General features: G+C 48.5%; 1 protein-coding gene across 1 annotated transcript in view; it reads right to left on the bottom strand.

The window, feature by feature from the left end:
- ggt1a (gamma-glutamyltransferase 1a) overlaps positions 1–25186 on the bottom strand; it is a 56893-nt gene extending 31707 nt beyond the window's left edge. Inside the window, exons 1-6 of the mRNA XM_063031708.1 lie at positions 24566–25186; positions 22754–22890; positions 16912–17099; positions 6399–6526; positions 858–970; positions 617–730 (exon numbers count right to left, since the gene is read on the bottom strand). Coding sequence (XP_062887778.1) covers positions 617–730; positions 858–970; positions 6399–6526; positions 16912–17099; positions 22754–22890; positions 24566–24575 — 690 coding nt within the window. The 5' untranslated portion in view covers positions 24576–25186. The remainder of the gene's footprint in view (positions 1–616; positions 731–857; positions 971–6398; positions 6527–16911; positions 17100–22753; positions 22891–24565) is intronic.
- Positions 25187–26756: the final 1570 nt, after the last annotated feature.

The following is a 26756-nucleotide window of genomic DNA, read 5'->3' as shown; positions in this document are numbered from 1 at the left end:
GGGAAGGAGAAAGGGGGTGGGGGAGAAAGGGAGGGAGTGGTGGGGGAGGGAGAAAGGGAGGAAGCAGTGGGGGAGAAAGGGAGGGGGTGGTGGGGGAGAAAGGAAGGGAGTGGTGGGGTAGAAAGGGAGGGAGTGGTGGGGGAGAAAGGGAGGGAGTGGTGGGGAGGGAGAAAAGGGGAGGGTGGGGGGAGGGAGAAAGAAGGGAGGTGGTGGTGGGGAGAAAGGGAAGGAGAAAGGGGGGTTGGGGGAGAAAGGGAGGAGGTGGTGGGGGAGGGAGAAAGGGAGACAGATCAAAATAAAACCATCAGTCAACAGGACACAGCAAGAGAAAGAATACTCGGATTGGAGTCATTCCACAGGTAAGTCCCTGAAGCTTGCAGGGAAGGACTCTGACCATTGCCACTTTCTGCAGGAGGCAGCTATCACAATTACATCTGCCAGTAGCTGGTCGTAGCCATGAACACAGTCCTGAGTTAGGGGAAATCCAGTACAGTTCAGAAACACTGTCTTAAGTTTGTGCAAACAACTCCATCATCAATTTCCTACTTGGGACGACAGAGCCTTAGGAAGTCTCCCAGCCCACACACCCAGAGACGTCCAGCACGTCTCCACTAACCTGCTCGAGTGCCTTCTCCACATCGGTGATATTTGGGTAGAGTTGATTGTGAAATCTGGGTGCCTTCACAGCTTCCTCCATATTGTAATGAAACCACAGCGTGTTCATTATTACCTGGGCCACCAGAAAGACACTGAATGAATCACACGACAAGATATCTCCTCACCAAAATTTCTGCCCATTCATTGTTCTCTCCACTTCTGAAGATGTTGATCATAATCCTCTCCACCCCAGTACATACCAGCGCCGTTGCCGTAGTGATCTTCGTTCCCCCAGAGGCACCCACCACCATTTTCACTGAGTTGTCTCCGTTGAGAATTATAGCAGGACACATGGAGGACAGTGGCGTCTTGCCTGATGGGAAGAGAACAGACACTAAGGCACAGTGTACAAAGGGAGTACCTTGGGGAGGAGAATTATCACGCAATCAGGCAGGAAAATGGGAGCAACAATTGGGATGCATGTAATCAGGGAGAAATGCACAGTGGACGTGTCGGGCTTGTTTAGGGTGTAATGGAGAAATGCACAGTGGACGTATCGGGCTTGTTTAGGGTGTAATGGAGAAATGCAAAGTGGAGTGTGGGGCTTGTTTAGGGTGTAATGGAGAAATGCACAGTGGACGTGTCGGGCTTGTTTAGGGTGTAATGGAGAAATGCACAGTGGAGTGTGGGGCTTGTTTGGGGTGTAATGGAGAAATGCACAGTGGAGTGTGGGGCTTGTTTGGGGTGTAAAGGAGAAATTCACAGTGGAAGTGTTGGGGCTTGTTTAGGGTGTACTCAGGGAGAAATGCACAGTGATAGTTTGGGGTTTGTTCAGGGAACACTTGCTGTGGGTACTGAATAGATTTGTCTGACTGAGGTATGGAATCAATTGTGTGGTTAAACAACCGTGGTTGACAAAAGATATTGAACACCTCGTGAGGAGGAAGAAAGGAGCTTACTTAAGCTTTTGGAAGTAAGGGTCACTCTGGGCTCATGCTAATTATAAGATAGCATGGAAAGAGCTTAAGAAGAGATTTAGGAGAGCTAGAATGGGGTTGAGAAGGTCCTGGTGAGTCCAATTAAGTTAACCCCAAGGCTTTCTTCATGTATGTGAAGAAGAGGAAGATAGCCAAAGAGAACAAAGGCCCAATCATATTGGAGTCGCAAGAGATAGGGGAGGTACTTAATGAATACTTTGCCTCAGTATTCACCAGGGAGAGTGACCTTGACAAATGTGAGGCCAGCATAGACCAAGAGGATATATTGGAAAGATGTTGACATTAACAAAGAGGATGAACTGGAACTTTTAAAGAAAAATTTAGGATAGATAATTACCCAGAACGAGACAGGATATAGACCAGGTTACTAGGGGAAGCGAAGGAAATGATTGCTGCATCTTTGGCAATGACCTTTGTGTCCGCACTAGCCGCTGGGGTGGTGCAGATGATTGGAGGGAGGGAGATGTTCTTCCTTTGGTCAGGAAAGGGAGTGGTGATAACCCTGGGAATTATAGTCTCACTTCAATTGTGGACAAATAATTGGAGATGATTCTTAGAGACAGGATTATGAGAATTTGGAAAAGCATAGTTTGATTAGTGATAGGCAGCATGGCTTTGTGAGGGGCCAGTCAAATCTCACACCAGATCAAATTCTTAAATGAATTGACAAAACAAATTGATGAAGGTGGAGCAGTGGATGTGGTGTATATGGATTTTAGTAAGGTGTTCGACAAAGTTCCCCACAGTAGGTTGATTCAGAACGTTGGAGCACATGGGATCCAATCAAACCCAGCCGCATGGATTCAGAATTTCTTGCTCGCATAAGCCAGAATGTGGTAGTAGATGGGGAGGTCTGTGACCAGCAGTGTTCCACAGGGATCTGTTCTGGGACTCCTGCTCTTGGGGATCTTTATAAATAACATGCACGAGGAAGTTGTTTGGGGGGAGTAGTAAGTTTGCACTTTGTCAAAGAACTTCTGAAAATCTAAGTGAGCACATCCGCTGACTCTGCTTTGACTATCTTACCCAATATTTCCTTAAAGAATTCCAGCAGAGATTTTTCAGGAAAGATTTTCCTTTAACGAAACCATGCTGCATTTAGTCTACTTTATCATCTGCCTCCAAAGACCCTGACACCTCATCCTTAGTAATGGAATCTGACAACCTCCCAACCACTGAGGTCAGGCTGGTCTATAATTTCCTTTCTTTTGCCTCCCACCCTTCTTAAAGAGTGGGAGTGCCGTTAGCAATTTCTCAGTTCTCTGGAACCATTCCAGAATCTAGTGATTCTTGAAAAATCATTACTAATGCCTTCACAATCTCTTCAGTTACCTCGTTCAGAACCCTGGGGTGTAGTCCATCTGTCTACCTTCAGACCTTTCAGCTTCCCAAGCACCTTCTCATTAACAGCAACTACAAATATGTCTGCTCCTTTTAACATTTTCAACTTTCTGGCATAGTGCTGGTGTCTTCCACAGTGAAAACCAATGAAAAATACTTAGTAAGTTCAACCGCCATTCCCTTGACCCCATTAATACCCCTCCGGTGTACTTCTCCTGCAGTCTACTTTACCTTCATATTTCATTTTTTGTCTCCTTGTGACTTTTTAATTGACTTCAATTGGTATTTAAAAGCTTCCTAATCCTCCAACTTCCCACTGGTTTTTGTTCTATTACATATGATCTCTTTTGCTTTTATGTTGCCTTTGACTTCCCTTTCAGCTATGGTTGTGTCATCCTCCCTTTAGAATATTTCATCTTTGGGATGTATCTATCTGAATTGATCCCAAATACTTGAGACTTTGCTGTCCTGCATCATCCCTGCTAGTATCCCTTTCCAATTAATTTTAGTGATTTCTTCTGTCATGCCTCTGTAATTCCCTTTACTCCACTGTAATACTGATACATCTGACATTAGCTTCTCCCTCTCAAACTGCAGGGTGAATTTTATCATATTACAATCACCGTCTCCTAAGAGTTCCTTTACCTTAAGCTCCTTAATCAAATCTAGCTCTTTACACAGCACCCAATCCAGTATTGATTTTCCCTCAGTGGGTTCAACCACAATCTGTTCTAAAAAGCCAGCTTGTGGTTCAATCCACTAGACATTCCTGTGAGCATTTAATAAGCATACTACAAATTCCTTCTTTTGTGATCCAGCACCAACCTGATTTCTCCAATCCACCTGCATATTGAAATCTCCCACGACAATCACAACATTACCTTTTTGACATGCCTTTACCATCTCTCGTTGTAATTTGTATCCCAAACTTGGCTACTGTTTGTAGGTCTGTGTCAGGGTCCTTTTACTCTAGCAGGTTTTTACTTTACCACAAGGATTCTATATCTTCTGATCCTATGTCACCCCATCTGATTGTCTGCCTGCTCTTTCGAGACAATGTGTATCCATGGATATTAAGCCCCAACTATCATTTTCTTTCAGCCACAACTCAGTGATGCCCATAACATCATGCCTGCCAATCTCTAACTGCGTTACAAGATCATCCACCTTATTCTGTATACTGTGTGCATTCAAATATAACACCTTCATTCCTGTATTCATCACCCTTTTTGATTTGGCCCCCATGTTATACTTCAACTCCTCCCAATTTTGCTCTGTCATCTGCAGGTCTATCCTCATGGTCTCACGACACACTGCATCTACTTGTAGACCCACTGCCCCATCTGCAGCTCAATCATTCCGGTTCCCACCCTCTGCCAGCGTTAGTCCCAGCGTGGTTCATCAGATGCTGAGAGGTCAGTCCCATGATTGACGTGTCCTGCCATGTTAGAACATGAGCAGCATGCCATTCCATGGGCACAGCCCCGAGCATGTTATTCCATGGGCACAGCCCCGAGCATGTTATTCCACGGGCACAGCCCCGAGCATGCCATTCCACGGGCACAGCCCCGAGCATGTCATTCCACGGGCACAGCCCCGAGCATGTCATTCCACGGGCACAGCCCTGAGCATGCCATTCCACGGGCACAGCCCCGAGCATGCCACTCTGCAGGCACAGCCCCGAGCATGCCATTCCATGGGCAGAGCCCTGAGCATACCATTCCACGGGCACAGCCCCGAGCATGCCATTCCACGGGCACAGCCCCGAGCATGTCTTTCCATTGACACAGCCCCGAGCATGTCATTCCACGGGCACAGCCCCGAGCATGCCATTCCACGGGCACAGCCCTGAGCATGCCACTCTGCAGGCACAGCCCCGAGCATGCCATTCCATGGGCAGAGCCCTGAGCATACCATTCCATGGGCACAGCCCCGAGCATGTTATTCCACGGGCACAGCCCCGAGCATGCCATTCCACGGGCACAGCCCCGAGCATACCATTCCATGGGCACAGCCCCGAGCATGTTATTCCACGGGCACAGCCCCGAGCATGTCATTCCACGGGCACAGCCCCGAGCATGCCATTCCATGGGCACAGCCCCGAGCATACCATTCCATGGGCACAGCCCCGAGCATGTTATTCCACGGGCACAGCCCCGAGCATGCCATTCCACGGGCACAGCCCCGAGCATACCATTCCATGGGCACAGCCCCGAGCATGTTATTCCACGGGCACAGCCCCGAGCATGTCATTCCATGGGCACAGCCCCGAGCATGCCATTCCATGGGCACAGCCCCGAGCATGTTATTCCACGGGCACAGCCCCGAGCATGCCACTCCGCGGGCACAGCCCCGAGCATGCCATTCCACGGGCACAGCCCTGAGCATGCCATTCCACGGGCACAGCCCCGAGCATGCCACTCTGCAGGCACAGCTCCGAGCATGCCATTCCACGGGCACAGCCCCGAGCATGTCTTTCCATTGACACAGCCCCGAGCATGTCATTCCATGGGCATAGCCCCGAGCATGCCATTCCATGGGCACAGCCCCGAGCATGCCACTCTGCAGGCACAGCCCCGAGCATGCCATTCCATGGGCAGAGCCCTGAGCATGCCATTCCACGGGCACAGCCCCGAGCATGCCACTCTTCAGGCAGAGCCCCGAGCATGCCATTCCACGGGCACAGCCCCGAGCATGCCATTCCACGGGCACAGCCCTGAGCATGCCACTCTGCAGGCACAGCCCCGAGCATGCCATTCCACGGGCACAGCCCTGAGCATGCCATTCCACGGGCACAGCCCCGAGCATGCCACTCTTCAGGCACAGCCCCGAGCATGCCATTCCACGGGCACAGCCGCGAGCATGCCATTCCATGGGCACAGCCCCGAGCATGCCACTCTGCAGGCACAGCCCCGAGCATGCCATTCCACGGGCACAGCCTCGAGCATGCCATTCCACAGGCACAGCCCCGAGCATGCCACTCTGCAGGCAGAGCCCTGAGCATACCATTCCACGGGCACAGCCCCGAGCATGCCATTCCACGGGCACAGCCCCGAGCATGCCACTCTGCAGGCACAGCCCCGAGCATGCCATTCCATGGGCACAGCCCCGAGCATGCCATTCCACAGGCACAGCCCCGAGCATGCCACTCTGCAGGCAGAGCCCTGAGCATACCATTCCACGGGCACAGCCCCGAGCATGCCATTCCACGGGCACAGCCCCGAGCATGCCACTCTGCAGGCACAGCCCCGAGCATGCCATTCCATGGGCAGAGCCCTGAGCATACCATTCCACGGGCACAGCCCCGAGCATGCCATTCCACGGGCACAGCCCCGAGCATGCCACTCTGCAGGCACAGCCCCGAGCATGCCATTCCACGGGCACAGCCCCGAGCATGCCATTCCACGGGCACAGCCCTGAGCATGCCACTCCGCGGGCACAGCCCTGCAGACACCAGCTGACCTGGTTTGATGAAGTTGGCAGCAGAAGGTGGAACACCGAAATAATTCTTGGTGCCTGGGGAGGAGAAGTCATCCATTTCATTGTTGAAGATGATGCCATTGGTGGTGGACCTCACCTTGGATCCAAAACTGCAAAAGAAAGAAGTCATAATGTCCCGGAGATAAAGCACAGAGACAGTCCTTCAGCCCAGTAGTCCATGCTGAGCACCAGCCACCCATGTACACTAATCCTTCATTCTCCCCACATCCCCATCATTGCTTAGATTCTACCACATGCCTATATACCCTGAGGGAACTTACCTTGGCTAATTAACCCACGTGATGGGGAGCAAATCAGAAACACCACACAGACAGCACTTTGTACCGTAGAGCCTACATTATAATAAGGGACTACTTTATGTTGTAGTAACACGTCGTTGCATGCGCTATTAGATGCGTATTGATCTGTTGTGTGTGTCGAGTTCGGACTCTACCAGTAAAGAACCATGAAACTTAGTTCCCGTCTCCAGCATTTTTATTAATAACATAGTTGTGTAAACAGGACACATACACAACAAATTGGCGATGAGAATTATGAACCTACATCTTATCGGAACGCCGTGTCTTAGTTGATAACGACACTCGGAAGAGAAGAGAGAGAAGGGAGATGAAAAGGAGCGACACATGCATCTAGATGGAATGCGCTCGTGGCGCTAGCAAAAAGGACACGTGAGTCAAGTGGAACGTGCAGTGACTGCAAGGAGCTGGCTAAAAAGAAAACAAGGGAAAACGGGGCTAAACTAACATAACAAAGATGGTGATGATTGCAACCATTACAGCATTTGATTAGTAGCATTGAAAACTGGGTAGCTTACATTGAAAGAATGGAATTATAATGTGATGTTAACGGTGTTAATGATGAAAAGAAAGCCAGTGTCTTACTCAGTGTTATGGGAGCAAAAACATACCAACTGCTACGGAGCTTGTTAACCCCTGAAAAGCCAGCTGACAAAACGTTGAAGCAAATAGTACACACTCTCCAATAGCATTTAAACCCCAAACCACTGGTCATTGCTGAAAGATTTAAATTTCACAAATGGAATCAGAGCAAAGATGAAAGCATTGCTGATTGTTGTGCTGAATTGTGCAAGTTATCAGAACATTGTCAATTTGGAGTGGGTCTGTCGGATGCATTGAGGGATAGGTTAGTGTGTGGCATGCACTGTGAAACCACACAGAAGAAACTCCTGTGTGTAAAAGACCTTACGTTCAAGAAGGCACTGAGCATTGCAATATCATTGGAAACAGCAGCACGTGGTGCTTCAGAGATACAACTAAAATCTCTGGAATATGCTACAAATAAAATGTTACTGAACAGAAATGAAGGAAAGAAATGTTACCGTTGTGGGAACAGGTCACATTACCCTGACAACTGTTGGTTTAAAGATAAAGAATGCAGAAACTGTGGCAAACAGGGCCACATTGGCAGAGTATGCAAAGCTACTAAACAGCAGAAAAAGGACAAAATACAGAGAAACAAGAAACCTTAGAAGGAAAATACAACAATGCACACAAAATGAAAGAAAGCAGTTCTGATGAAAATGACTCAGACAAAAGTGAATTGTCTTGTCTGTAACTTCACAGCGTGGAAGAGACAGATAATTGAAGGGTAATATGGATCACTCCACAAGTGGCAGGTGTGAGACTGAAAATGAAGTTGGACAAAGGCTCAGCTTTAACAGTGATCTCTGTACACGACTACAAATGACTGTTTTCTCACATACCTCTGAAACGAACTAAACTACTGCTAAAGACTTACACAGGACAGAGAGTGTGTCCCAAAGGTAAAATTAAAGTGACAGTGACCTATGGAGACAAAACACAGCAGCTGAACTTCTATGTACTGAAAAATGGAGGACCACCATTGCTGGGACGTGAATGGCTCAGGAGAATCCAGTTGGATTGGCACTAGTTGTGTCAGCAAAGGAGGGCAGCAAGGCTACATCTGAGAGACTGTCACAAACACTTGCTGACTCTGAGGAAGTGTTCATGAAAGGAATAGGAACACTTCGGGGCATGAAGGCAAGGATTGAGATTGAGGAAAATGCATGTCCAAAATTTCACAAAGCCAGGCCAGTGCCATATGCAATCCGTCCAACAGTAGAGGCAGAGCTGAAAAATCTGGAGCGGACTGGGGTCCTGTCAAAGGTGGATTGGAGTGAATGGGCCATGCCTATTGTTCCAGTGATGAAGAAAACCTCCAGCACAAAACCAGGAAAACCAAGCAAGGTGCGCATATGTGGAGACTTTAAAGTGACTGTTAACCCAGTGCTCCGCACAGTACAGTATCCTCTACCTCGTATTGAGGACATCTTTGCTTCCCCGTCAGGAGGGGAACATTTCACAAAAATTAATTTGGCCCAGGCTTATCTCCAAATGGAAATCGATGAAGCATCCAAGAAATACCTGACAATAATTACACACAAAAGTCTTTATCAGTACAACAGGCTGGTGTTTGGGATGGCATCAGCTCCTGCAATCTGGCAAAGGACAATGGACCAGGTCCTGCAGGGGATTCCAGGGACTCAGTGTAACCTGGACGACATCATTGGCACCGGCACAGATGATGATGAACATCTTTCTAACCTAAAACAAGTGCTCACCAGGTTATGAGAATATGAGCTCAGAGCTAATCGACAGAACTGTGAGTTTTTCAAAAAGGAGATCTCATACTGTGGGCATGTGATCAACAAGGATGGTTTACACACGTCTCAAGACAAGATAGAAGCGGTGATTAAGGCACCACCACCTGAAAATGTGTCTCAGCTGAGAGCATATCTTGCTCTAGTGAACTATTACCACAAGTTCTTGCCTAACCGATCCACAGTCCTACACCCACTAAATGCACTATTACAGACAGGGACACAATGAAACTGGACTGAGCTGTGAGAAAGCGTTTCAGGAAACTAAAAGACTCATAACTTCAGAAGGGGTGCTTGCACTCTTTGACCCCTCCTTACCTATCCGATTGGCTTGTGATGCCTCGCCCCATGGGATAGAAGCTGTGTTATCGCACAAGTTTCCAGATGACTCAGAAAGACCAATAGCCTTTGCCTCAAGAACGCTAACTTCAGCTGAACACAACTACACACAGATTGACAGAGAGGCGCTAAGCCTCGTGCGGGGAGTCAAGAAATTCAGTCACTACCTGTATGGTCAAAAGTTTACCCTGTTGACTGACCATCAGCCTCTCTTGTCAACCTTCAACCCAAGGAAAGGTGTTCCAGTGATGACAGCACAAAGGCTGCAGCGATGGTCTCTTTTCTTAGGAGGTCACAGGTACGACATCGAACTCAAGGAGACCAAGCAACACGGCAACGTAGATGGTTTGTCACGTTTACCACTGCCGACTTCAGAGATAACTACACAAATGGATTCAGCAGAGATCTTTCACACAACAATAGTTGAACAATTACCAGTAGCAAACAGCCTCATTGAAAGAGAAACACACAATGACCCTACGTTGTCAGAAATGTATGACATCACGGTAAAGGGATGGCCAGCATGGGGTAACACACTGTTTCCAGCCTTCTCAGCGAGGAAGGAGCAGTTGTCAGTGTGTCGGGGAACACTAATATGTGGCTCACAAGTTGTGATTCCTCCCAAGCTGCACACCAGAGTGCTGGAGGAACTGCACGAGGGGCACCTCGGTACCATGAAGATGAAAGGTCTTGTCCGTGCCTATGTGTGGTGGCCAGGAATCGATAAACAAATTGAGGACTTGACCAAGAACTGCTCTGGATGTCAAAAAGTCCAGAACACACCACCACAAACCCCTCTCCATCCGTGGGAGTGGCCCTCATCACCATGGCAACGAGTGCACATTGGCTTTGCTGGACAATTCAGGGACTCTATCTCTTTAATCACTGTCGATGCACATTCCAAATGGCCAGAGGTCATCAAAATGAAGACAACCACATCAGAAAAGACCATTACAGTTCTGAGGACCATGTTCGCCAGGAATGGCATACCAGAACAAATCTGCACAGACAATGGACGACAATTTGTTTCTGAAGAATTCCAAAGTTTTGTGAAGAACAATGGAATCAAGCACTTTACATCTGCCCCTTACCATCCATCCTCAAATGGCTTGGCAGAAAGATTTGTGCAGACATTCAAGAAGCCATCAAGGCAATGCACAGTGAAAATCGACCAGTGCAACACAAGATAGACGACCTCCTCCTTGCCTATCGTAATGCAGTACACGCAACCACTAATCAGACTCTAGCAATGCTCTTTCTGAACAGGAACCTGAGGTCCTGCATGGATCTTCTCAAACCAAATGTACGGCGTGATGTGGAGAACAGACAGTTCAAACACTTGAATGCTAAGTCAATACAGAGCTTCAGTGTGGGACAGTCAGTTCTTGCACGTGATTACCGGACTGAAAAGTGGCAGCCGGGTACAATTTCCACCATAGACGGGCCACTGGTGTATACAGTGGAGGTGGGAGAGAACATATGGAGACGTCATGTTGACCAAATCTTGGATGCTCAGGTGAAAAACACAACAACACCTTGCCCGGATTCCCATGACATAGAAGCAAACACTCCTGATGTGACCACATCAGCCGCATCTACAGAAAAGCCTGTCATCAGTGCTGAGGACCCACCTGATGTACCTGTGGAGACTCATTCCCCAAAGCAAATGTTTCAGGACAGACGTTACCCGGAGAGGCAGAGAAGATCCCCCCCCCCGCCCCCGGCAGAGACTTGACCTCTAAATGGGTCTTAGACCAAACGTGAAAAAAAGAGAAAGAAGGCTTGTTATAATTTGATATTATTAAGTTACTTTGTTATAATTTGTAAACAAATGGTAAGCATTTGTGTGTTAAAGGTAAGCATAGTGCCCCACCAAAAAAAACAGTTGATACACTGTTAAAATAAAAGGGGAGGAGTGTACCGTATAGCCTACATTATAATAAGGGACTACTTCATGTTGTAGTAACACGTTGCATGTGCTATTAGGCGCGTACTGATCTGTATGTGTGTGTCAAGTTCGGACTCTACCAGTAAAGAACCATGAAACTTAGTTCCCGTCTCCAGCGTTTTTATTAATAACAGAGTTGTGTAAACAGGACACATACACAACAGCACCCAAGGTCAGGACTGGGCTCGGGTCTCTGGGACTGGGAGACAGTGGACTTGGCATCCGCATCACTGGACATCCCATTAGCAAAACAAGTTGAGGTGACAGAGACGTCAAACAAAAGTAAACTTCACAAAGACATCTTTGTAAGTGATAGGAAACTTCAGGTGCAGTGAAAGGATCTCACTCTAATGCTGTAAGGATGATCGACTCCACCAGGATTTCAGCAACACACACCGACTGCCGGAGAAGGTCAGCAGATCAGACAGCACCAATGACAATCGAAGTTTCAGGCTGAGACCCTTCATCTGCACTTCGGATAACACTTCCCTGGAATATGGACCACAGTGCTGAAAGGCTGGATGAGTCAATAGTCGGCGCTAATCATGCCCTGAAAACCAAGTTCATCAAAGCAAAAGAAAGGGCATACAACAAAGCAAACATTAGTGGGAAGTTTTTGGTGTTTAAAAACCAATAGAAGGCAACTGAAAGAGCAGTAAGGAGAGGAAAGACAAAATATGAGGTTAGGCTAGCAAATCATGAAAAAGAGTTTTATTTTTCAAAATATATAAATACATTAAGAGTAAAAGAGAGGCAAGAGTGGATATCAGACTGCTGGAAAAATATGCTGAAGAGGTAGTAAAGGGAGACAAACAAAATGGTGGATGAACTTAATAAATATCCTGTGTCAGTCTTTATTGTGGAAGATACAGATAGAATGCCAGAAATTTGAGACTATCAGGGAGTAGGAGTGTAGTTGCTCTAACTAAGGAGAAGGTGTTTCACAAGGTGAAAAATGTAAAGGTAGATAAGTCACCTGAACCAAATGAACTACACCCCAGGGTTCTGAAAGAAGTAGCTGAAGAGATTGTGGAGGCATAAGTAATGATCTTTCAAAAACCACTGGATTCTGCAATGGCTCCGGAGTACAGGAAAATTGTAAATGTCCCTCCACTCTTTAAGGGAGGAAGACAAGAGAATGGAAATTATGGCTAGTTAGCCTAACTCAAGTGGTTGGGAAAATGTTGAAGTTCATTATTAAGGATGAGGTTTCAGGGTAATTGGTGACATCTGATAAGATAGGCCAAAATCAGCATATTTTCCTTAAGGGGAAATCTTGCCTGATGAATCAGTTGGAATTCTTTGACAGACACAAGACAAAGGAGAGTCAGTGGAGGTTGCTAAACTGGATTTTCAGAAGGCCTTTGACAAGATGCTGTAGATAAGCCTGCTACACAAGAAAAGAACCCATGGTATTACAGGAACAATACTAGTGGATAGAAGATTGGCTGACTGACAGGACGCAGAGTGGAAATAAAGGGAGACTTTAGCTGACTAGTAGTGGCCCGCAGAGGTCGGTGTTGCGATCACTTCTTTTCAAGCTTTATATCAATGATATGAATGATGGCATTTACACCTTCATACTGCAAGGGTAAAAAAAAACAGTAGGAATTACATATAGGCCTCCAAATAGTAGCCAAGATGTGGTGTTGAGATTGCAAAGGGAGCTGGAAAAGGTATGTCATGAAGGTAATGACACAATTGTAAGGGGGGAACTTCAATATGCAAAGGGATTGGAAAAATCAGGTTGGTGTCAGATCACAAGGGAGGGAATTTGTTGAATGCCTACAAGACGGCTTTTTAGAGCAGCTTGTGCTTGAGCCTGCTCAGGGAAAGGACATCTTAGGGATTGGCTGTTGTGTAATAACCCAGATCTTATTGGGGAATTTAACATGAAGGAACCCTTAGGAGGCAGTGATCATAATATGATTAAACTCATACTGCAATTTGAGAGGGAGAAGCATAACTCACATGAATCAGTATTGCAATGGAATAAAGGGAATTATAGACGCATGAGAGAGCAGCTTGCCCAGGTGGATTAGAGGAGGATACAGGATATAACAGAAGGATTTGTATCCTTGAAAGAAGGATCCAATTCAGGACCGATAAGAATACTTCGAGATACTGGAGCTTCTCAATCACTAATATTAGACAGTGTCCTAAAGTTTAGTGATGAGTCTGACATTGGTGAGGTGAACTATATAAGAGGAGTTGGGAGTGCCCTTATGCCAGTACATTTACATAGAGTAAATTTAAGGTCAGGGTTAGTTACAGGGGTTGTTAAAGTAGGGTTACAATCCAGTTTACCTATGAATGATGTTTCGCTTTTGTTAGGGAATGACTTAGCGGGTGGACAAGTTTTTCCTGAAGTGCATTTAACAATAAAGCCTAATTCTGAGGAACCACAGAGGGATTCTAACACAGATTCTTCCTGTGTTGTAACCAGAGCTATGGCTAAAAGGACTGAAGTACAGGATGAGGTTATTACCCATGACTGTTCAACTCAAGATTCGAATTTTGAGGATGTATCAGAAACTTTCTCACCTACATTATTTGATCAGGATTTTGGTAGTAAGACTGACCAGGAAGATTTGTCTTTATCTCGGAAGGAGATGATAGCAGAGCAGGGTAGAGATCCTGAGATAGTTAAATTAAAGGAGCAAGCTCTTCCAGATAGAGAAATTGAAAAAGTGCCAGCAGGATACTATTTTGAAAAGGGAGTATTAATGAGAAAGTGGAGATCACCTGTAATTCCTGCTAGTGAGGAATGGGAAGTTAATCATCAGGTAGTAGTTCTTAAAATTTACCGAAATGAGATTTTGACTATGGCTCATTGTATACCTTTGGGTGGTCATTTAGGTCTAAAGAAAACTATGAACAAGGTTCTAAACATTTTTATTGGCCTAGTTTAAGAAAAGATGTGGTGACATTTTGTAGAACGTGTCATACGTGTCAAATTGTGGGTAAACCTAATCAGGTTACTCCAGTGGCCCCACTGCAACCAATTCCAGTATTTGGTGAGCCGTTCTCAAAAATCATTGTAGACTGTGTAGGTCCGTTACCAAAAACTAAAACTGGACATCAATATTTATTAACTATTATGTACACAGCGTCTAAGTTTCCAGAGGCAGTACCTCTTAGGAATATAGCAGCCAAAACTGTGACAAAGTCTCTTATAAAATTCTTTACGTATTTTGGGTTGCCCAAGGAAATACAATCGGATCAAGGTAGTAATTTTATGTCTGGATTGTTTCAGCAGATAGTTTATAAACTGGGAGCAAAACAGATTATTTCATCAGCCTATCATCCAGAATCACAAGGAGCCTTGGAGAGATTCCATTCTACATTAACAACTATGATTAGGACATATTGTGTGAAAATGAAAAGGACTGGGATGAAGGTATACATTTACTACTTTTTGCAGTAAGGGAGGCAGTACAGGAATCATCAGGTTTTAGTCCTTTTGAACTTGTGTTTGGGCATAGAGTTCGAGGATCTTTGGCTTTGTTGAAGGAACAGTGGATTAATAAAGAGGTACACACTAATTTGCTGGATTATGTTTTACAATTTAAAGAAGGATTATATAAAGTTTGTAGTTTGGCAAAGGAAAATTTAAAATTGGCTCAAGAGAAGATGAAGACTTGGTATGATAAAGAAGCTAGGATGAGGTCATTTAAGCCTGGAGATAAACTGTTGGTTCTTTTCCCGGTGCAAACGAACCCATTACAAGCTAAATTTCATGGTCCTTATGAGATTAAATCCAAAGTAAATGATGTGGATTGCGTGATAAAAACTCCAGATCGAAGAAAGCCAACACAGCTGTGTCATATAAATATGATAAAACCGTATTATGAGAGAGAAGCCGCTACTATGACTGCTGTGATCAATAATGAGTGTGATCTTTCTAAAAACTTAATGGATGATTCATCTGAAACTCATTTTAAACTCAACATTATTTCAGCCAGGTTACCAAATTCAAAAATTCTAGAAAATATTGATGAGAAATTAGCTCATTTACAGCCAGAGCAGAGAGAGCAGATGAAACAGTTAATTTTTAAATATAGGGATTTATTTCCAGACATCCCGGGAAGAACCACTGTAGCTACACATGATGCAGATGTTGGAGATGCAAAACCCATAAAACAACATCCATATCGCATGAACAGGGAAAAATGTGAACTTGCTGAACAAGAAATTAAGTATATGTTAGTGAATAATATTATTAGACCTTCTAATTCAAATTGGTGTTGAGGAAACAGGGAGTCCGCAGAAGGATTTAGGCAGATTAGGAGAATGGACAAAAAAAGAGGCAGATGGAATACAGTGCAGGGAAGTGTATGGTCATGCACTTTGATAGAAGAAATAAAAGCGTATTAACAGGGAGAAAATTCAGAATTAAGAGATGCGAAGTGACTTGGGAGTCTTCATGCAGGATTCCCTAAAGGTTAACTTCAATGTTCCTTCTCAATGATTTTCACAGCTGTGACAACCAACCGTTCCTCTGAGCGGGAAACGTTAAAACAGCCAGAAAATTACGTGACACTTTAATAAAACGTTATACAGTGTAAATGAAAATTCCAACTGCGCAGCAGCAGACACTGTACAGCATTATTTCAGTTATCGAGCAGCCATACACCTCCGCAGTTTAGAGAGAACATGGTACACGGAACTTAGAAAAATAGAGGGCTATGCACTAGGGAAATTCTGGGCAGTTTCTAGAGTAGGTGACATGGTCAGCACAATATTGCGGGCGGAAGGGCCCGTAATGTGCTGTAGGTCTCTGTGTTCTGTGTAGAACAGTGGTTAACTTGCAGATGGACCTGATGATGAGGAAGGTAAATGCACTCAGCAGGGATGGAGTGCTGAGGCGTTATCATTCTTGGAGTACTGTCAGCAGCGTTGCGCCCCTTATTTAAGAAAGGATTGGAGAGGGTCGAGACGAGGGTCATGAGAATGAAAAGGTTAATGTACGATTTGCTTTTGAATGTCCAGTTCTCACTGGTTCAGAGCAATGACAGATGATCCCATTGAAGCGTATTATGAACAAGAGAAAATCTGCAGATACTGGAAATCCGAGCAACAGCCACAAAACGCTAGAGGAACTCAGCAGTCCAGGCAGCATCCATGGAAAAGAGGACAGTCGATGTTTTGGGCCGACACCCTTCGGTAGCACTGAAACGTGTCATGGAATGGCTTTGCTGGACTGGAAAATGGCTGGTCCTGTAGTTGCCACTGGAGGCAGTTCAGAGATGGTCCATGCTGCAGTGGAAATTACTGGTGAGGTTGTCGAGTTCCAGATGCCCATTGGCTGGGAGTCCTCTCCCACAGACCCTCCCCACCCTCACTGCCCACCCTGTGCACTCAACCCTGGTCAACCTATCCACCCAGCGACCGTCAGCACCACCCTTCCCCCAATTCCACCCCCTCCCTCCATTCCCTCCCACACAGCCATATCTCCCCATCTGTCCACCTCTTCTCCCTGGACCCAGATCCGCCCTCCACCCACTACAGAAGCACCAGTTTCTAGGAGGGGCCCAGTGCCTTACTACAGGTTGATGGTGCTGGTCGCCGACACAGCACTGCCATCCTCAGCAACCAACGATATGTGTGCGGTGCCGTGGGATTCGCTGGTGTAGAACTCGGGTTCATAGTACTCCATACCATGCGTGGTGTTGTCTGTGATCTTCGCCCAGAGTCTCGCTGCAAAGTAGTCGGAGGTCATGTTGGAGATGAGCTGTTAAGGAGAAGAGCAGGAGGCCTGGGGGTTGGCAGAGTCATGGGGATGGTGTGAGGGAAATCACAATGGGTCTGTCATCCTTGTGCTAACAACAGACCACCTCATTAATAAGGAACCGATTGTGTAGGTGCTGATCATCTCAGAGGCAACCCGATTAGCCGATCGGTTGTATAGGTGTTGATCATCTGAGCGGCCACTCGATTAACTGATCGGTTGTATAGGTATTGATCATCTGAGAGGCAACCCGATTAACCGATCGGTTGTATAGGTATTGATCATCTGAGCGGCAACCCAATTAACTGATCGGCTGTATAGGTATCGATCATCTGAGAGGCAATCTGATTAACCGATTGTGTAGGTTTTGATCGTCTGAGAGGCAACCCGAACAACTGATCGGTTGTATAGGTATTGATCGTCTGAGAGGCAACCCGATTAACCAATTGCTTGGTACTCTGAGCATTGTTGTATAGGTTTTAATGTTGAGTAAATTGTGGAAACAGTGTCTGGAGACTGGCTGACGGAATGTGAGCAGATTGACAATTTAAAGTTGAATTGTAACCTTAGGCCATAAAGCCATTAGATGTAGGAGCAGAATGAGGCCATTCAACCCATTCCATCATGGCTGATCCTGCATTCCACTCAACCTCATACACCTGCCTTCTCGCCATATCCTTTGATACCCTGACTGATCAGGAAGTGACCAACTTTTGCCTTAAATATACCCATGGATCTAGACGCTACTGCAGTTTGTGGCAGAGCATTCCACAGATTCACTAATCACTGGCTAAAAAAATTCCTCCTGAGCTCCGTTTTAAAAGGTCGTCCCTCAATTTTAAGGCTGTGCCCTCTAACTCTGGATACCATCACCATAGGAAACATCATTTCCACATCCACCCTCTCTAGTCCTTTCAACATTTGGTTGGTTTCAATGAGGTCCCCCACATTCTTCTAAATTCCAGTGAGCACATGCCCAAAACTGGATCCCATGCATCAGCTGGGATACCATGGACAGGCTGGGGTCCGATGGACGGGCTGGGGTCCGATGGATGGGCTGGGGTCCGATGGACGTGCTGGGTTCCCATGGACGGATTGGGTTCCCATGGATGGGCTGAGGTCCGATGGATGGGCTGGGGTCCGATGGACGTGCTGGGTTCCCATGTACGGATTGGGTTCCCATGGACGGATTGGGTCCCATGGACGGATTGGGTTCCCATGGACGGATTGGGTTCCCATGGATGGATTGGGTTTCCATGGATGCATTGGGTCCTTTGGACGTGCTGGGGTCTCATGGATGGATTGGGTCCCATGGACGGATTGGGTCCCATGGATGGATTGCATCCCATGGATGGTCTGGGGTCCCATGGACGGATTGGGGCCCATGGACTGATTGGATCCCATGGACTGATTGGGATCCATGGACAGATTGGGTCCGAAGGATGGATTGGGTCCCATGGACGTACTGGGTTCCAATGGACGGATTGGATCCCATGGATGGGTTGGGTCCCATGGACGGGTTGGGTTCCCGTGGATGGGTTGGGTCCCATGGACGGTCTGGGGTCCCATGGGTGGGCAGGGTTCCCATGGAAGGACTGGGGACCCATGGACGTGTTGGATCCGAGGGACGGGCTGGTTTCCATGGATGGATTGGGTCCCAGGGACGGGCTGGGGTCCTATCGATGGATTAGGGTCCGATGCATTGGCTGGGTTCACATGGACAGGTAGGGCTCTTAGATCACAAAGTGAAAGGCAGTTGGGCTCTGGGATCAGGAGGTGAAGGGAAGATGGACTCTGGGATCAGTAGGTGAAGGGATGGTGGACTCTGGGATCAGTAGGTGAAGAGAAGATGGACACTGGGATCAGTAGGTGAAGGGAAGATGGGCTCCAGGATCAGTAGGTGTAGGAAAGATGGGCTCTGGGATCAGTAGGTGAAGGGAAGGTGGACTCCGGAATCAGTAGGTGAAGGGAAGATTGGGATCAGTAGGTGAAGGAAAGGTGGACTCTGGGATCAGTAGGTGAAGGGCTGATGGGCTCTGGGAACTGTAGGTGAAGGGAAGATGGGTTCTGGGATCTGTAGATGAAGGGAAGATGGGCTCTGGAATCAGGAGGTGAAGGGAAGATGGACTCTGAAATCAGTAGGAGAAGGGCAGATAGACTCTGGGATCCGTAGGTGAAAGGAAGGTGGACTCTGGGATCAGTAGGTGAAGTGAAGATGGACATTGGGATCAGTAGGTGAAGGGAAGATCGACTCTGGGATCAGTAGGTGAAGGGAAGGTGGACTCTGGGATCAGTAGGTGAAGGGAAGGTGGGCGCTGGGATCAGTAGGTGAAGGGAAGGTGGGCTCTGGGATCAGTAGGTGAAGGGAAGATGTGCTCTGGGATCACGGGTGAACAGAAGGTGGACTCTGGGATCAGCAGGTGAAGGGAAAGTGGAGTCTGGGATCAGTAGGTGAGGGGAAGGTGGGCTCTGGGATCAGTAGGTGAAGGGAAGATGGACACTGGGATCAGTAGGTGAAGGAAAGATGGGCTACGGGATCAGTAGGTGAAGGGAAGATGGGCTATGGGATCAGTAGGTGAAGGGAAGATGGACACTGGGATCAGTAGGTGAAGGAAAGATGGGCTACGGGATCAGTAGGTGAAGGGAAGATGGGCTATGGGATCAGTAGGTGAAGGGAAGATGGGCTATGGGATCAGTAGGTGAAGGGAAGATGGGCTCTGGGATCAGGAGGTGAAGGGAAGATGGGCTCTGGGATCAGTAGGTGAAGGGAAGGTGCACTCTGGGATAAGAAGGTGAAGGGAAGATGGACTCTAATAAGTAAGTGAAGGGAAGGTGGACTCTGGGATCAGTAGATGAAGGGAAGGTGGACTCTGGGATCAGTAGGTGAAAGGAAGATGGACTCTGGCAACAGTAGGTGAAGGGAAGATGGACTCTGGGATCAGTAGGTGAAGGGAAATTGGGTTCTGGGATCAGTAGGTGAAGGCAAGATGGACTCTGGGATCAGTAGGTGAAGGGAATGTGTACTCTGTAATCAGTAGGTGAAGGGAAGATGGGCTCTGGGATCAGTAGGTGAAGGGAAGATGGACTCTGGGATTAGTAGGTGAAGGAAAGATGGGCTCTGGGATCACTGGTGAACAGAAGGTGGACTCTGGGATCAGTAGGTGAAGGGAAGGTGGCCTCTGGGATCAGTAGGTGAAGGGAAGGTGGACTCTGGGAACAGTAGGTGAAGGGACGGTGGCCTCTAGGATCAGTAGGGAAAGACAGATAGATTCTGGGATCAGTAGGTGAAGGGACAGTGGCCTCTGGGATCAGTAGGTGAAGGGAAGGTGGACTCTGGGATCAGTAGGTGAGGGAAGGTGGACTCTGGGATAAGTAAGTGAAGGGAAGATGGACTCTGGGATAAGTAGGTGAAGGGAAGATGGACTCTGGGATCAATAGGTGAAGGGAAGATTGTCTCTGAGATCAGTAGGTGAAGGGATGGTGGACTCTGGGATCAGTAGGTGAAGGGAAGGAGAACTCTGGGATCAGTTGGTGAAGGGAAGATGGACTCTGGGATCAGTAGGTGAAGGGAAGATGGGCTCTGGGATCAGAAGGTGAAGGGAATTTCATCTCAGGGATCAGTAGGTGAAGGGAAGATGGACTCTGGGATCAGTAGGTGAAGGGAAGATGGGCTCTGGGATCAGAAGGTGAAGGGAATGTCATCTCAGGGATCAGTAGGTGAAGGGAAGATGAACTCTGGGATCAGTTGGTGAAGGGAAGATGGACTCTGGGATCAGTAGGTGAAGGGAAGATGGGCTCTGGGATCAGAAGGTGAAGGGAATGTCATCTCAGGGATCAGTAGGTGAAGGGAAGATGGACTCTGGGATCAGTAGGTGAAGGGAAGATTGTCTCTGAGATCAGTAGGTGAGGGGATGGTGGACTCTGGGATCAGTAGTTGAAAGACAGATGGACTCTGGGATCAGTAGGTGAAGGGATGGTTGGAGTGAGGGGTGAGAGAGAAGGAGGATGAGAGGAGACATGATAGAGATATTAAGGGGAATAGATACAGTGGACAGCCAGCACCTCTTCCCCAGGGCACCACTGCTCAATACAAGGGGACATGGCTTTAAGGTAAGGGGTGGGAAGTTCAAGGGGGATATTAGAGGAAGGTTTTTTACTCAGAGAGTGGTTGGTGCGTGGAATGCACTGCCTGAGTCAGTGGTGGAGGCAGATACACTAGTGAAATTTAAGAGACTACTAGACAGGTATGTTGAGGAATTTAAGGTGTGGGTTATATGGGAGGTAGGGTTTAAGGGTCAGCATAATATTGTGGGCTGAAGGGCCTGTACTGTGCTGTACTATTCTATGTTCTGTGTTCTATTACAGGGAAAGGTTAAATATGTTAGAACTTTATTTCCTAGAGCACAGAGAATAAGGGAGATTTGACAGAGGTATCCAATATTATGAGGGGTATGGATTGGGCAAATGCAGGCAGGCTTTTTCCATTGAGATTGGGTGGGACTACAACTATAGGTTAAGGGTGAAAGGTGGAATGTTTGAGAGGAAGCTGAGGGGAAATGTCTTTGCTCAGGGGGTGCTGAGAGTGTGAAACGAGCTGCTGGTGTGAGTGGTGGGTGTGGGGTTGATTTCAATATTCAAGAGAAGTTTGGATGGGTGCAGGAATGGCAGGGGTATGGAGGCCTGTGGTCTGGGCTACAAGTTGATGGGTTGGCAGATTAATCATTTGGCCTGGACTAGATGGGCCAAATGGCCTGTTCCTGTGCCATGGTGTTCTATGCCTGGAGTATATCTGTTTGGCATTTCCTCCGAGGGGAAATGTTCCCTCCTCGCTCTTCAAAAGACCTTCCTTAATTCCTCACGAAGTCAATGGTCCCAGCTTCCCCAGGGTTTCCAGAGAAACACTGGGAGAGCGCAGCAGGTCAGGCAGCATCCATGGAGTGGTGTAAACATTCAATGGTTTGGACTGTGGCCTTTCATCGGGACTGGAAAGGAAGAGGGAAGAAGCCGGAATAAGTGGGTTGGTGGTCGAGGAGGAGCACAAGCTGTGAGGAGGGACCTGCTGGGAGAAGGAAGGTAGGGTAGTGGAGGAGCCAGAGGAAGGGAATGCTGTGGGAAGCTGGAAGGAGATAGGTGGTTTTAGTAGGAGAGTACAGCGCACCGTGGAATAGAGGAAAGGATGTGCAGACCCAGAGGGAGGAAGGTGCAGGCTATGCTGGGGACGGTAAAGAGAAGGGGGGTTGGGAAACAGAGGGGAGTGATTACCCTGAAGAGAGAAATTGGTGTAGATGCAGTCAGGTTGGAGACTAGCATGATAAAGTATGTGGTGCTGTTCCTCTGATCTCTGTCTAGCTTCATCTTGGCCGCCAAGGAGACCATGGGCAGATATCTTTCCAACCTTCCTGGTCTTCATGCTGGGACTGGGACTTTGATTCCAAGCCCCAGCACCTCCTCACTCCAGGTTGATGATCCTAGCTCTGGACCCTGGAAACAGTTACGAACGGTCTGCTCGTTCCGTGCTCCTGGGACGGTGAGCTGAGTGAAGCACTGGCAAGCTCTCTGTGTGGGGTCCTAGTGGGTCCCAGACCCCTTCCTGTGCCCTGTGCAGGTAGGTCGTGGGGGGTAGTGGATTAGTCTGGACAACAGGATGGGCACCTTACCCCAGTGATGTTGATGAATCGGGGATCTCCCAGCATGCTTCTCTTTGCGTACGCAAATTTAAAGGCTTCAATAATTCGGTGATAGGTCAAAGCTTTCTGTCCCGATGTGGAAACGCTGTCCGAGTTGAAATTATAACCTGTCAACAGAGGACGTGCTGTGAGTTAGTGCTGAAGAGACGGGGGCTAATTCTATGTTCGCGGCTGGTACAGACCAGTTTACAGAGAGCAGAAGGCCATTCAGGCCCTCTCACTCTTTCTGCTGTTCAACTCAGCTATGGCTGATCCTGGTGGGACAGGCAAGAGCAGGGTGAAGAACAGAGACAGGTATGCTTCACGTCTGGGATGTTGGTCAAAGACCCTTTCCAGAGCCAGTGCCCGCGGAAGGTCGGTGGTGTCCGGAGCACTGGGGAAGGATGGCGGGACACAGGGAGGAGTCCCATCCCAGCACCACTGAATACAACATCGCTGATGGTAATCCAGACTGGTTTGTACCCAGACGCTATCATGTGGGCAGCCTGCGACCTTTCATCCTGTCCTCGGACACACAGGCAGACTGCCTTGAGGCCGCTCATTGACACCTCAGACAATTTGTCACATGGTATTGATTGCAGAGCTCCAGAGGGACGTTTCCAGGATACTCCCCCAAGAGCTGAGAACGGAGGGAGGGGTCCTGTGAGATACACAAGTCATGGCTCACTGTGGAACTGTGCAGGACTGGTCTGGCTGTTGTAGGAGTCAGCCCACTGTAGCAACATTGCCTCTCTTCCTGAGGGCTGTCTGTCATCAAAACCTGTCTCGGTTCAGACAGGTGTTGGAAGGGAGGAAGTGGAGGGGAGGGCTGAAGTTGGCTGTCCACACTCTGAGGAAATGGGCGCTTGCTGCTGTAAAGCACCTGAGCCTGTGGAGCCTCCCAAACAGAATTCCATCCGCCCAGTTTCCTTCACCTCTGCTCCTGTCCCACCATTCCCCCTTCTCCCCTTTGTACGGGCCACTCTTAGCCCCAATCCCCACAGGTGCTGCTCGATCCGCTGAGTTCCTCCAGCAGGCGATGTGTCTCCCATGTCAACAGAGACACGGAGCCCACACAAACTGGAAGCCCCCGGTAATTGACTTGGGACAGCCCAGGCCGAACGGATGTGGAATGCCGTTGGCTTTGGCAAGGGAAAGGCGGAATGTGGCTGGGGCGCGAGGTCTAGGGAGCCTCTGTTTATGACTGGAAGGGTGGCAGGGACAGGGATCTGGTCACTCACGGGAATGGAGCCAAGCTACAGCCCCAGGTCTAGGATAGGAACAGTGTTAAAAGCTGCCGGAGTATGAGGGACAGTCCCTGGGGCTCCAGCTGAATGCAAGACCAGGAAGACCATTAAGTCTGTCATTTTCCCCGGATGGGAGAACAGTGGCGTGGACAATATCCCTCTAAGGTGTGTGCACACTCCTCTTTGCCTCTAGTGCACAAAGGAATTTAAACTGCACACGGAAGGTTGTCACCCTCTACCTCATTGGCAGGTTAAATATCTTTCACGATCATACACAATCACATTTCCTTTTCCAGTTTCTGATAGACAACATGGACAACGTGCAGTTTGCGATGATTCGTCTGCAGATTTTAGAACGGGCTCATTTATGCTGTTTTTATTGAAGAAATTATTGATTCACTATGTCAAATTCCAAAGAAGCAAAGTGCGTGAAGTGCAAAAGAACTGCTGGTTCATTTAAAGTGGGACGGCTTAATGAAGTAGAAACTGCGACATCAAAAGATCATTTGGTCTGGAACGTGCAGCTACGAGAAAAATTTACAGAAACTGGTGTTACCTGCGTGCATTGTTGCGATGCAAAAGTTGCTGGAGAATTTGCAAGTGAGAAGAAGTGGAGTGATATCTGGAAACTTAACTCTTTAAAGCATCATTTAGCAAGCAAATGACATCCAGCGAGAAGATCCTTCATTACCTGCTGCAGGCCTGCTACGGGTGTTTTCTGACAGTGCAGATGAACGAGAGCAAAAATGATCAAACCCAGAGGAGACCAAATAATTACTGAGTGTTTGATGACAGTTAAAAAGAATACTTTTATAAATAAAATACATGTCGTTGTCACTGGGCAAAACATTGCACAACAAGCGGAAACTTTGGGCCTGGACTGTCCCCATCCTCCATCCTGCTGAGTGCCCTGTTCAGTATCGTCCCCATCAGTAACTCAGTCCACAGCCCGGTCCACATCACCGCACATCTCCGTCCACAGCCCCGTCCACATCACCGCACATCTCCTTCCACATCCCCGTCCACATCACTGCACATCTCCGTCCACAGCCCCGTCCACATCACCGCACATCTCCTTCCACAGACCCGTCCACATCACTGCACATCTCCGTCCACAGCCCCGTCCACATCACTACACATCTCCGTCCACAGACCCGTCCACATCCCCGTCCACATCACTGCACATCTCCGTCCACAGACCCGTCCACATCACCGTCCACATCACTGCACATCTCCTTCCACAGACCCGTCCACATCACTGCACATCTCCGTCCACAGACCCGTCCACATCACTGCACATCTCCGTCCACAGACCCGTCCACATCACTGCACATCTCCGTCCACAGCCCCGTCCACATCACTGCACATCTCCGTCCACAGCCCCGTCCACATCACTGCACATCTCCGTCCACAGCCCCGTCCACATCACCGCACATCTCCGTCCACAGACCCGTCCACATCACTGCACATCTCCATCCACAGCCCCGTCCACATCACTACACATCTCCGTCCACAGACCCGTCCACAGCCCCGTCCACATCACTGCACATCTCCGTCCACAGCCCCGTCCACATCACCGCACATCTCCGTCCACAGCCCCGTCCACATCACTGCACATCTCCGTCCACAGACCCGTCCACATCACTGCACATCTCCGTCCACAGCCCCGTCCACATCACTGCACATCTCCGTCCACAGCCCCGTCCACATCACCGCACATCTCCGTCCACAGCCCCGTCCACATCACTGCACATCTCCGTCCACAGCCCCGTCCACATCACTGCACATCTCCGTCCACAGACCCGTCCACATCACTGCACATCTCCGTCCACAGCCCAGTCCACATCACTGCACATCTCCGTCCACAGCCCCGTCCACATCACCGCACATCTCCATCCACAGCCCCGTCCACATCACCGCACATCTCCATCCACAGACCCGTCCACATCACTGCACATCTCCATCCACAGACCCGTCCACATCACTGCACATCTCCATCCACAGACCCATCCACATCACTGCACATCTCCATCCACAGACCCGTCCACATCACTGCACATCTCCATCCACAGCCCCGTCCACATCACTGCACATCTCCATCCACAGACCCGTCCACATCACTGCACATCTCCATCCACAGCCCCGTCCACATCACTGCACATCTCCGTCCACATCACTGCACATCTCCGTCCACATCCCCGTCCACATCACTGCACATCTCCATCCACAGCCCAGTCCACATCACCGCACATCTCCGTCCACAGACCCGTCCACATCACCGCACATCTCCGTCCACAGACCCGTCCACATCACCGCACATCTCCTTCCACATCCCCGTCCACATCACTGCACATCTCCGTCCACAGACCCGTCCACATCACCGCACATCTCCGTCCACAGCCCCGTCCACATCACTGCACATCTCCGTCCACAGACCCGTCCACATCACCGCACATCTCCGTCCACAGCCCCGTCCACATCACTGCACATCTCCGTCCACAGCCCCGTCCACATCACTGCACATCTCCGTCCACAGCCCCGTCCACATCACTGCACATCTCCGTCCACAGCCCCGTCCACATCACTGCACATCTCCGTCCACAGCCCCGTCCACATCACTGCACATCTCCGTCCACAGACCCCGTCCACATCACCGCACATCTCCATCCACAGCCCCGTCCACATCACTGCACATCTCCGTCCACAGCCCCGTCCACATCACCGCACATCTCCGTCCACAGCCCCGT

The sequence above is a fragment of the Mobula hypostoma genome, chromosome 23, assembly GCF_963921235.1.
Source record: "Mobula hypostoma chromosome 23, sMobHyp1.1, whole genome shotgun sequence".
NCBI classification, from domain to species: domain Eukaryota; kingdom Metazoa; phylum Chordata; class Chondrichthyes; order Myliobatiformes; family Myliobatidae; genus Mobula; species Mobula hypostoma.
This window is presented reverse-complemented; position numbering and strand designations above follow the sequence as displayed.